At 43.6% G+C, this 12,660-nt stretch overlaps 1 protein-coding gene across 5 annotated transcripts in view; it reads left to right on the top strand.

The window, feature by feature from the left end:
- ighmbp2 (immunoglobulin mu DNA binding protein 2) overlaps positions 1–11,901 on the top strand; it is a 64,400-nt gene extending 52,499 nt beyond the window's left edge. For 3 of the 5 annotated variants that reach the window (XM_070899392.1, XM_070899393.1, XM_070899394.1), the window contains exons 13-16: positions 1,789–1,912; positions 7,763–8,695; positions 9,561–9,793; positions 11,220–11,901. In XM_070899392.1, coding sequence (XP_070755493.1) covers positions 1,789–1,912; positions 7,763–8,695; positions 9,561–9,793; positions 11,220–11,414 — 1,485 coding nt within the window. In that variant the 3' untranslated portion in view covers positions 11,415–11,901. The remainder of the gene's footprint in view (positions 1–1,788; positions 1,913–7,762; positions 8,696–9,560; positions 9,794–11,219) is intronic. The other 2 variants (XM_070899395.1, XM_070899396.1) reach the window with 2 other exon arrangements.
- Positions 11,902–12,660: the final 759 nt, after the last annotated feature.

Genomic DNA, 12,660 nt, shown 5'->3' with positions numbered 1-12,660 from the left:
GTGGTGCAGTTGGCAGGAGACGGCTTTTGAAGATGCATTCACTGACCTTGACCACTGGTCTGAGTCCATGAAGCCTATTTGGGCACTGGAGCCAGGCGATGGGGGTGACAATGCTGGTAGTTACAGCCTCGATGATGTGGTCCCACATCATTCTTTCTGGAGGGCCTCATGGCCCCTGTGGATAGAGGACCTCTCTTGCAGTGTTGACCTCCTGCACTAAGCTGGAGTGCTGCATATAAGGCCCTGGGTTCCCCTTCCCTGGTTTGCTGAGCCATTTGTGTTAGCACTGAAGCACTTTTTCTATTTTTGAGGGGTTCTGAAGGCAATTCAGCTTTAAGTGCTGAAGACTCCCACTTGGAACATTTTATAAAAACCTTTTTTTAAAGACAGTAAGGGTTGAAAACTACATTTTTCACTTCATTTTAATTTTTATGCCGCTTTTATGCATATCCCTTTTAATTTCTTGCGAACTCTACAGCCTCGCTTCCAGACGCTAGTTGGAAGCTGGAATGCCGCTTCAGGATGGGAACTTCAACTCCCATGTCACCAGGAGGGCGTTACATGGTAGGTTAGCACTGGGCTAAAAATCTTTAGCCTCACAGGCATTCCCACCAGGGCACGCTACGGGTCGGGCGGCAAGAAAATATCGAGCTGGTGTCGCAACCAAGGGCATTGCACACTGGCTGAGGCCCTCTTTTGCCACTTCCGGGCGGTAATGCTCCACTCCCCGTCGATACCGGCACCGAATGTCCCGGCGGGGCACTGGAAGCTGGCCATCCGGGCACAAGGGCTTTCCGCTGCCATTGCCGTCCCTTTGGGGCGTTAAGAAGGGTGGCAGAAGACCGAATTTCTACCTCTAAGTCTACGTATCTCTGAAGTGAATAAACTCAGCTTTTTAAGCCTATCTGAGTGAAAAAGGTAACTTAAGCCATCTTGCGGCCCTCCATATGAGTGGACCAAAAATGGACGCAGTATTCGAATAGCGATCTAACCTAGGTCTTGTATAAGAAAAAAAATGGTCTTTGTTTTACACTGAATATTCCTGTTAATACATCCTAATACTTTATTGGCTATGGCTTCTCAGCATTGGTCATGAACCTTTCGAAAGTTTTGAACTAGAACACCAAAATATATTGTAACAGGTTGCAACAGATTTTGGATCTACGTCACCCAGTTTGTGCTTGCTATTTGACTATGTAGTGAATCACAGTTGAGCCCGATTTTACTCTCAGTTGATAGCCATGTGCGCCCTACTGAGATTAAATATAGTAACTCAGCTACTGGTCTAGCTGAGATCAACTAACTCAGCACATACTGGGTATCGAACTTGGGACCTGCTTTGTATTGCTTCGTAACATACCATGCACTAAGCCAGCCATTGCTAGACCTGGCTCATCTGACCTCTAATACAGTTCTGAAGAAAGGACAGCAGGAAGATAGTGCATCAATTTGTCCAATGGAGTTTTAGGGCATGGCTTCATGTCTAAAATACTTCATAAAGTGTGTTTCCAATCTTGCCAGTGTTGTATGTGAGAAATGCTACACCGGTTAGGCACTTCTCTGTGAGAAATAGGAACCGTGCTCACTGTCGGCTGATCCAGTGCTTCTCCTGGTGACCAGCTGAAGAGTGGTGTAGCAGCGATTGGCACAGGTTGGCTTCACACTTTTTTTTGTTTGGGGAAAGAATAGAGAAATCTAGAAATTAGATGATCCAAATTATAATGGGGCTGGGTGGGGAATGCAGAAACTGTAGCTGAACATTTTTTTAACAATGAGATTGTTAAACAGGTACAACTCCTGAGAAAAGAGCTGTCCAGCAAGCATCCTGAGCTGGAAATCAAGTCTGTGGATGGCTTTCAAGGAAGAGAAAAAGAGGCTGTTGTTCTAACGTTGGTGAGATCCAACAGAAGAGGTAATGTACTATTGGCCTCACTTGTGGTACAGTGCTGCATGTCTCGTATAGTAGGTCAAGATAATAATTCCTTTTGGAGTCGACGACCTTTGAGCACATAAAGTGCTGTGTTTGGATTAGTTTATTGATGTCGGAGTTCCTATGTGCATAGTTATTTAAGTGTTCTGTATATGCTTGTAGAGAAAGAAACAAAGAACTTGCATTTATATAGCGCCTTTCTCAACTGGTCTGTCCCAAAGCGCTTCACGGCTTATTAAGTATTTTTGAAGTGTAGTCACTGCTGTAATGTATAATAGTGCACACATTAATCAATGCTGTCCTGCTTTGTGAGCTGGAAAGTTGTGGAAAGAGGAAAAGAACGAAAAACTCCCAGACCACCACTGCCATGCCTCACCATCCCCAATACTGCATGTCCTCCCTCTACTAATGATGTTCATTGTCACGTCCTCATTTGAAGTCAAAGTTTGCAACATGGTGGAATCGCCTCTTGTTCTTGAGGCCTGCCTCCAATTGTGTGCCAGTTTCTGCAAGAAGAGTGGGTTAGTGTTTGCCCTATTGAAGAGCTGTGAAGTGTACGTGCTGAGAGTTAAAAGCAGCTGGGTGGGCAAGAGGGAGAAGTGTTGAGTATAAGCAGAAGGAGGTGTACCGTAGTGTCCTGTTGTGACCTGGGAGAGGGAAGGATGGCCCAGTACTTGGGCTAACGTCTGATGTTGCAAGACTGTAAAGAGGAAGAGAAACGTGGAGAGGAGTCACAGCTTGGCATTCCTGGTAAGGTCATTAAATTTCTAGGAATGATGCTGCTTGCTATGAATGCCCAGCCACCTTTCGCCACTGTTGGCTCATTTACGTGGCCACCCTTCGCCCATTTAAGAAGCAGCAGCCCTGTCGGATTTCCCGCCCTTCAAAACAGCCAGCTGCCTATAAGGAGCGCAATTAGCACTAGCCACTCATCTCCATTATTTGAATGAGGCCCCATCATGAAAATCGATCGAGTGTCCTGCTGACAACATTGGGTGCTCATTGCCTGCCCAATTTAACCACAAACAAAAATTGGCCCAGTCATGCTTTATTTTGCCGTATTGTGTTTCTGGAGCTAGCATGATGTTCCTACACAGTCAGCCTCAGTGTAGGTAGATGCTAGTGAAGATCATGTACTTGGAGCTTCTGTTGAATATGATCTTCATTCAGATTTTAGCATCATATTTTGTGCTGTACCATTATGACTGTGGCACAAAACTTCGACTAAAACTATTTAAAATCAAAATATCATCATCATAGGCAGTCCCTCGGGATCGAGGAAGACTTGCTTTCCACTCTTAGCATGAGTTCTTAGGTGGCTGTACAGTCCAATTCGAGAATCACAGTTTCTGTCACAGGTGGGACAGATAGTCGTTGAAGGAAAGGGTGGGCAGGGAGCCTGGTTTGCCACATGCCCCTTCCGCTGCCTGCACTTGATTTCTGCATGCTCTCGGCGACGATACTCAAGGAGCTCAGCGCCCTCCCGAATGCACTTCCTCCACTTAGGGCAGTCTATGGCCAAGGACTCCCAGGTGTCAGTGGGGATGTCGCACTTTATCAGGGAGGCTTTGAAGATGTCCTTGTAATGTTTCCTCTGCCCGCCTTTGGCTCGTTTGCCGTGGACGAGTTCTGATTAGAGCACTTGCTTTGGGAGTCCCGTGTCTGGCATGCGAACTATGTGGCCTGCCCAGCGGAGCTGATCAAGTGTGGTCAGTGTTTCAATGCTGGGGATGTTGGCCTGGACGAGGATGCTAATGTTTGTGCATCTGTCCTCCCAGGGGATTTTCAGGATCCTGCAGAGACATCGCTGGTGGTATTTCTCCAGCGACTTGAGGTGTCTACTGTACATGGTCCACATCTCTGAGCCATACAGGAGGGCGGGTATTACTACGGCCGTGTAGACCAAGAGCTTGGTGACAGTTTTGAGGGACTGATCTTAGAAACGTAGAAAATAGGCGCAGGAGTAGGCCATTCGGCCTTTCGAGCCTGCACCGCCATTCAATGAGTTCATGGCTGAACATGCAACTTCAGTAGCCCATTCCTGCTTTCTCGCCATACCCCTTGATCCCCCTAGTAGTAAGGACTACACCTAACTCCTTTTTGAATATGTTTAGTGAATTGGCCTCAACAACTTTCTGTGTTAGAGAATTCCACAGGTTCACCACTCTCTGAGTGAAGAAGTTTCTCCTAATCTCGGTCCTAAATGGCTGACCGCTTTTCCTCAAACACTCTTTTCCTCAGACGGCCGAAGGCTGCACTGGCGCACTGGAGGTGGTGTTGGATTTCATCATCAATGCCTGCTCTTGTTGATAGGAGGCTCCCGAGATAGGGGAAGTGGTCCACGTTGTCCAGGGCCACGTTGTGGATCTTGATGTTTGGGGGGCAGTGCTGTGCGGCGAGGACAGGCTGGTGGGAGGACCTTTTATCTTACTAATGTTTAGCGTAAGGCCCATGCTTTCATTCGCCTCGGTAAATACGTCGACTATGTCCTGGAGTTCAGCCTCTGTGTGCACAGACGCAGGCGGCGTCTGCGTACTGTAGCTCCACGACAGAGGTTGGAGTGGTCTTGGACCTGGCCAGGAGACGGCGAAGGTTGAACAGCTTCCCACTGGTTCTGTTTTTTAAAAAAAATCAAAATATAGGAGGCCATTGGATAGCTCAGAAACAACATTGAAGTGTGGAGATGCGCAATAGTAAAATAAACACCTCAAAGATACAATTCATAATCTTGGCACACATTATTACATATCGTTGCCAGTAGATAGTTACAAATCGTCCACTGGTAATGTGAATTAAAGCTGTGAAATTGATTCTGCTCCTCCACAGAATAATGATGAAAGCTCCAAGTACTGTGATCCAACAGTGTGAGCAATTCAATTCTCTCCTCTGTTCTTGTTGTTTTCATTATTGTTGATAAATATTTTGCGATTTAAAAAAAACACCACATACAGTTATGGCTGAAGTCATGTTAGCTCCTATTTACAAAAGTGAAAACTGGATTGGACTCGACTATAATGCTTCCTATAGATGAATGGTTTACTGATGCGTGTTGTCTAGGTTCACACAATTGACACAGGTGCCTGTCAAGCTGTGCCCCGGCAATGAGTCAATGTCATCAAGAGTGAAGAAAATTCCGAACAACGACGGACAGGAAAAGACCCTCTGGTCCGTCCCATACAACTGCAATGCCTTGTGCATCACAAAATTCCTCTCCGACCCCCTTAGGCGATTAAAACTAGCCTAGGAGACCACTCTGGCCCCGTGGTGATCTCCGCTCAAGCTAGAAATTGGTTGAAAAAGAAGAGATGGGGAAAGCATGCGCTAGACAAATATACTCAGAAGCAGTGGGATTCGAAAATTAATGTCCCTATGTTGGGAGGCGTGTGGCCTATTTTGCATGTTGCATTACTCCCTGTATAATGTTTTGCACATTATTTTTAAAGAGTCACCAACATTCCACCAGTGCTGGCACACACCATTGAAAAGTGAATATTAATGTGCTTCACTGTGAAGCTAATCTTCTCAGCCTTGTTTTTGGCGTGTAGAGTTAATTTGAATGCATTGTTCCAGGCCCCGGCACAAGATAATAAATCAGGATTATTCATTCTACCAGGGATCGACTCTTGACTACACATTATTGATCACTGCTGATCCACTGGAGGAACTGAATATTAATTGAGCAAGACTCAGGGCTGCAGCGGGGATAAAAGCTTTTTAATATTATTTATTGGAAACAATATTAAAATATTTTCAAAAATGACGTTGAATTTGCATACAATTTTAAAAAAATGCATTTATCTTGGTTGTCGATAATACGCAATTGGTACTTGAAACAACTCAACATTTATACAGTAATGTGCTATATAATTTCAGTGGATCTCTATTTTAAAAATCTCATCCTTGTTTTCAAATCCCTCCATGGCGTTGCCCCTCCCTATCTCTGTAATCTCCTCCAACCGTAAAATCCTCCGAGATCTGTGCGCCCCTCCAATTCTTCCCTCTTGAACATCCCCGATTTTAATCGCTCCACCATTGGCAGCCGTGCCTTCAGCTGCCTAGGCCCTAAACTCTGGAATTCCCTCCCTAAACCTCTTCGCCTCTCTAGCTTCCTTTGCTCCTTTAAAACGCTCCTTAAAATTTACCTCTTTCGCCTGCCCTAGTATCTACTTATGTGGCTTGGAGTCATATTTAGTTTGACAATGATCCTGTGAAGTGCCTTGCGACATTTTACTATGTTAAAGGCGTTATATAAATACAAATTGTTATCTGAAAGCAGAATATCGGAATTTATTAAAAATAACTTCTGCCAGTGGCCACCACCTTGACATCAGTTTTTGTTGCAACAGTGCAATTTAATCCCTTTCAAATGTTATTTGTCATATGTCTTGCTTTTAAGTTGCAAATATCTTCATTTTCTCAATACAGGCAGGCTGTAGGTTCCAGTAGGTTGATGACTGTGGTGCAGTGGCGTATAATGCAGACTGTTAGGATGAAAGTCTCCTCTGTCTGCTGGCTGTAAAGGTTCTGTGTGGAACATGTTTGGATAATCCCAGTTTCAATGCATGCTCGACTAAACAAAACTGACCCTAATTTGGCATTAATTAGCACTAAATCTCTCATCATGGCTGGTGTAGGAAATTAAGAAATGTCACATTGATGTACTAGGGTTGGTTATGGTTCATTGAATATTGAGGCAGAATAGAAGGAGATTTAGTCTGCATTTGATCACTGGCGCAGAGCCCTTGGATAATCAGGGGGAGATTTAATAAAATTATGGAGGGTTTTGATAGAGTAAATAAGGCAAATCTATTTTCACTGGCAGGAGGGTCGGTAACCAGAGGACATAGATTTAAGATAATTGGCAAAAGAACCAGAGGAGAAATGAAGATTTTTTTATTTACACAGTGAGTTGTTATGATCCGGAATGCATTGCCTGATAGGATGGCATATTCAGTAGTAATTTTCATAAGGGTACTGGATGTATATTTGAAAAGGAAAATTTTGCAGGGTTATGGGCTATGAACAAGAGGTTTGGGACTAATTGGACAGCTCTTTCAAAGAGCTGGCACAGGCACGATAGGTTAAATGGCCTCCTTCTGTGCTGTATCATTCTATGATGCTATGACTTGTCATGTGATACTTGGCCTTCAGTTCGATGGTAAAATTCAATTATTACAACTTACAACTAATTGGAGACAGTTCTCGCGATCAAATCAGTGTGTAGGAATGGGGCCAGTCAGAACAGGTGCAGCAGAACTGTGTCCGTTGCAGGTATTTGGTTTTCCGTTGTTATCTGAGTAACTGCTCAGCCTCTCTGCCTGGCCTAGTATAATCCTCACTTCTCTGCTCCCCACTGCTCCTAATGCAGAACTGCCCTGATAACAGAGGAAGTTGAGGGAAGCAGTAACTTAAATATTCAAGTCCAGAGAACTTGCGTAGCAACTTTCATGACCTCTGCACCTTCCAAATGCAGCTTTGCTCTGCATCTCCAGTCCAAGCTGAGGCACAATGTGGAAATTCTCCAGCATTAACACTGCTCACTTTGAGTCCTTCCAGATAGTCCTTCGATGAATAATTAAAATCTATTGGGGTAAAAATTGGTCTCTGGCGGCAGCACAAAATGGGCGGCATCGCATCAAGCGCCCATTATACGCCCTGCCTGATACTCAGTTCTATCGACTTCAGTAGAACTGAATATCAAGTGGGGCGAATAACGGGCGATCCAAGTGAAATTGGCGTTTAACGATACGGTCCACGACCAATTTCTACCCCACTGTCTCACGGACAGATAATTTTCTTGAGTTTAATCACATTCCGAATCCTGTTGTCCAGGTGAGGTGGGCTTTCTAGCTGAAGACCGAAGAATAAATGTGGCCGTTACTCGCGCGCGCCGCCACTTGACTGTGGTCTGTGACTCACGTACCGTCAGCACTCACCCCTTTTTGAAATCCCTGGTCGACTACATGACTGAGCACGGGGAAGCGCGAACTGCGTTTGAGTACTGCGACGACATTGTGTCCGAAAACTACTCCCGGACAGCCCCTCAAGCCGAGCAAAGGAGAGCAAAAGATTCTTCAGCAGCACGAAAAAACGACGGGAGTTCAACCGGTGACAAAAGTACAGCAACTGCAAAAATACACAAAGACACAGCAAACCGATCCGCTCAAAAGCCCGAGTGTAGAAAGAAGGCTGCAAATGATGATAGTCCCTTAATGCAGAAAGAGGATGCCTGTTCAGGAGCATTAGACAAAACCGGCAAACCTGTAATTGTAAAAGATAACTCCGAGAAACTTAAGGAACAAATAGTGCGATTTATAGAGGATAGTGCAAAGACCAAGTTCGAATTCCCTTCGTCTTTGAATTCTCATGATCGATTGTTGGTCCACCAGATTGCGGAAGAACTTGGCCTTGAGCATTTTAGCGTTGGCGAAAGCAAAGAGAGGTTTATTGTCGTGGCCAAGTCAGGTTCTTTGGAAACACACAGACAGCTCGACAGTCCATCGGACCAAAAGAGGCCGGAAGTGCCTCAGAAAGCCAGCAATCCTGTCCCACAGATTCCTGTGGAAAAAGAAAAAGAACGGAGTTTTACTGAAAAGGAAGAGCCACAGGACTGTGTCCCTTTTGTTTCTCAGTCTAAGCCAGATTTAAAGACGCTACACATGGAACGGATGCAGCGGGAACAAACTAAGCGAGAGGCAAAGCAAAAGCAACAGTCTAGCACTACTGCTTCTCTGAAGTCAAAAAATAAGAAGCCTGCAGAAAAGGGTATGTACTATTTCTAAAAAGACTTCAAGTCACGAGTTACAATTTAAGTGAAGTAATAATGACTGACTGAGCAGTGATTATTGGATGAAAGCCGTTCTCCCTGAGAGAGCTGGGCTGGACATTGAGTTCTGAAACCATGCTAATATAGAGTTTATGATGCTTTAGAATTTCGTGATAATTTTTTTCTTGGGAAATCAAATATTTTCCCAAAAGTTTCGTCTAGTTTTTGGAATCCATTTCTCTTTATATTTTATATATTTATTTAGAGATACATTGCTGAATGTGTTCAAATTTTGAATGAACAATAAGCTGAATAGATTATTTTCTTATCATTGAGCTGGTTGATATGGTTCAGTGCTCTACAAACCTTCAGTCAGTGCTGCCCAATGTGGCCACTCCATGTATTAAATGGAAAATAGTAACACCTGCATAAACTGCGTTATCCAATGCAGAATCCACATAATACTCTTGAGACAATTGAATCATTCTTAAAATGACTTTACATCTTAGAATAAACAAAATAGCACATTACAATAATTTTATAGACCCTTCAGTTACAGAAGTAACTGTTTGGCACAGTGTAATATAATTAAAAGGAAATTGTTTTGTTGTATTAATTGGTGTCTGCTTTATTAACTGCAAAGTAGGTGCGGGGCTGTTGTAATTGCATTTAAAATTGGTGAGCACTACCTTAACCTTATTGCAAAGTTCCCACACTGTACCAAGGTTGTAAGAATGCTTGGAATATTTTTATTAATCAGACAGCCCTGAAATGTGAAAAGCCATCATGCTACAGTGTAGTAATTTTGCAATGTAGCTATCATATGTTGAGTATTGGATTTTCAACCATTTTACTGTCGATAAGGTGGGATCAAACAAAGGAATCCTGCAGCCCTAATTGCTTGTTTAACAGGGAAGGCCTCAACTAAAGAAGCTGCTGCAAGTGGTACAGAAGAAGATTTTGATACGCTCATCGCTGCGACAATAAAGGCAGACAGTGTTTGTGCTTTTTTAAAGTGCAAAGAAAGTACTCTCACCTTAGGTCAGCACTGCATCCACTGCAAAAAATGCTACTGCTTCAGCCATCATATCCCAGAGGTAAGAGCTGTGTGTACCTAACTCGTTCTTTTCAGCAATGTTTAGCAAGAAATTGTTGATTAGAATGCTGAAGGTGCTGGCTGGATCTTGTTGTTGGAACACCCAATGGGCCTGAATTTGGTTAAACCTAAGTTCTGCCCATTTACCGTCAAAGACCGCTAAGATTCTGACGGTACTTTGGGCGGATGTTTGGTGAACAAATGGGGAATAAAATGCCCGGCGGAAAAAATGGGCGTTACACAGCGATTCTGGGCGGCAGCGGGGAGTAGGTTGGATTCTGGGCGGCAAATGCGATCCTCGACAAAGTAACTGGAGTTGGGCCCAGGGAGGGGGGGGAACACAAAAAAAAAGTTCAACAAATAAAAAACAAAACATGACAAAACCTTCAGAAGACCCTTTCAAATCAAATTGCTGCAAAAGAATTGAAGCATAACATCTCACAAACCTTTTCTTGCCCGTCTTCATACCTACCGTCCAGGTAAGACCTGCTTCCACACAGCGGTCTTTTCTCATGTTGGAACGGAGGACCGCTCGGATAAATCTTGGGCGGGAGTGGCGGGAGGTCTTTTTTTGGCATTGCACACCGGCGGACGCTCCCCAGCGGTCCTTCCAAACCGCCGGCGTGAGGTCCTCATTAAACTCGCTCAGAGGGGAGAGCGCTGAAAAAACGAGGAGAGCGCCAAGAAAACGCAGCAGCAGCCGGTGGTAGATTGATCAAATTCTGGCCCTATAAATTTTAGTAACTCCTACTCTAACTCATTTTTACCCAGGATCTCAAAATCTTTAAAAATAAATGAATTCTGGAGATATGGGTGTCACTAGCAAGGCGAGCATTTATTACCCATTCCTAGTTACCCTTGAGAAACATGGTGATGAGCCGCCGCCTTGAACCGCTGCAGTCCATGTGATGAAGGTACTCCCACGATGCTGTTAGTTAGAGAGTTCCAGGATTTTGACTTGGCATTGACGAAGGATGGTACATGTCCAAGTCCAGATGGTGTGTGACTTGGAGGGGAACTTGGAGGTGGTGGTGTTCCCATGCACCTGCTGCCATTTTCCTTCTAGGTGGTAAAGCTCATGGGTTTGAGAGGTGTTGTCGAAGAAACCTTGGCGAGTTGCTGATGAACATCCTGTAGATAATACACACTGCAGCCACATTGCACCGGTGGTAGAGAGAGCAATGTTTAAAGTGTTGGATGGACTGTGGAATTCCTTATCCCTTTCTGTCCTCCTGTCCTACAAATCTACAGGCTTTTTAAATACAAGCTTGGAATTACTGGATCACTGCGTTCAGAATGCTGCAGACTCCTGTGACTGCCACCTGTTTTATCTGAGTGTATCTGCTATTTTTTCTCAATTATTCAGCAGCTTCCGCTTTCATTAGCATGAATGATGCAAGATTCTCACATCTTTGTCCCTCTACCAGGTTCATGGCTGTGGTGGGAACGCCAAAGCTCACGCCCGAAAACTTATCAGCAGAGAAGGTGTTCTATATGCAGGCAGTGGCAGCAAGGACCACTCACTAGATCCAGTGAAAAAGGCCCATCTGCAAAGAAGACTGGGAAAGAAAATTGATCAATTAGCTAGCCAGCGAGGTGCCAAAAAGGAAAATAAAAAATAAAAATTGAAATTATGTGCTATAAATTTATTTAAATTGCCTAAATATGTGTATTTATTTCAAAGGGCGTTCTTGCATTATAAAAATGATTGCAAGGGAAGAGTAATAAACACAGGTGTCAGTCGATGAGGAATGGAAATGACCTACTATGAAAGATGTGCGATTTTGATAACTTTGTCGGTGTGTTGCAGATTGTGTAATAATAGACACCACTGAGTTGCAGAAATTCATCTTCAACATTTTATCTTGTCAGCAGCCATTAAAAACAATGGGAACTCGAGGAGATTTCTGCACTGTAAATAACTATCCTGATATTTTAATCACTGATTCCACACCTTCATTCAGGGATAGCTCTGTAAACGGAATATTATAATGATGGATTTCTGGGCTAGTAATCATTTGTAGTGTTCAATCTTAATTGGTCATTTATATTGCTTATCATTTGACATTTTAGTTTTTAAAATCTGTAATGTATCAGAAAATAAAACCGTAAGGATTTCCAAATGCTTTGCTGATCAGTAAATATGTACTATAAACATTGGTCAAATGTGTATCCAGCACAATCTTAATGTCACACAAAACTAATTTTTTTTATAAAGTAAGTCACTCATTTCATGCTAGGTTCTTCTAACCTGGAGCCAGGAATGTACAAGCTACTGATTGACGTCAGGAGTTTACAAACTTCCACAGTTGCCTGAAGCTGCCTATTTGACCACCGGGAATACTTGCATTGGCCTTAAAGGAATAGGCCAAGTTAGTAGCTAAACATAACAGACCCCAGATTATCTTTGAGCAATGGCACTGGAGATCCACAAGTGAATAATTATTCACTAATATATAATTGATACCAATGTGATAGCTTTACATCAGGTATCAATAACCAGGGGGCATAGATTTAAAATAATTCGTAGGAGGTTTAGAGGGGACTTGAGGAAATATGTTTTCACCCAGTGGGTGGTGGGGGTCTGGAACTGAAAGTACTTTTTAAATGCTATGAGGGTTTCTGCCTGAAAGGGTGGTAGAGGCAGAAACCCTCATAGTATTTAAAAAGTACTTGGATATGCACTTGAAGTGCCGTAACCTACAAGGCTACGGACCAAGAGCTGGAAAGTGCGATTAGGCTGGATAGCTTTGTCAGCCAGCGCAGACAAGATGGGCCGAATGGCAGTCTTCTGTGCTGTAAATTGCTATGATTCTATGACATGGCCAGTAGTCGTGATTGCATCTTACTGATTCATATTGAAGAAAA

Source organism: Pristiophorus japonicus, chromosome 14 (assembly GCF_044704955.1).
Source record: "Pristiophorus japonicus isolate sPriJap1 chromosome 14, sPriJap1.hap1, whole genome shotgun sequence".
NCBI lineage: Eukaryota > Metazoa > Chordata > Chondrichthyes > Pristiophoridae > Pristiophorus > Pristiophorus japonicus.
Note: the sequence above shows the minus strand (reverse complement) of the source record. Positions and strands in the feature narration are given on the sequence as shown.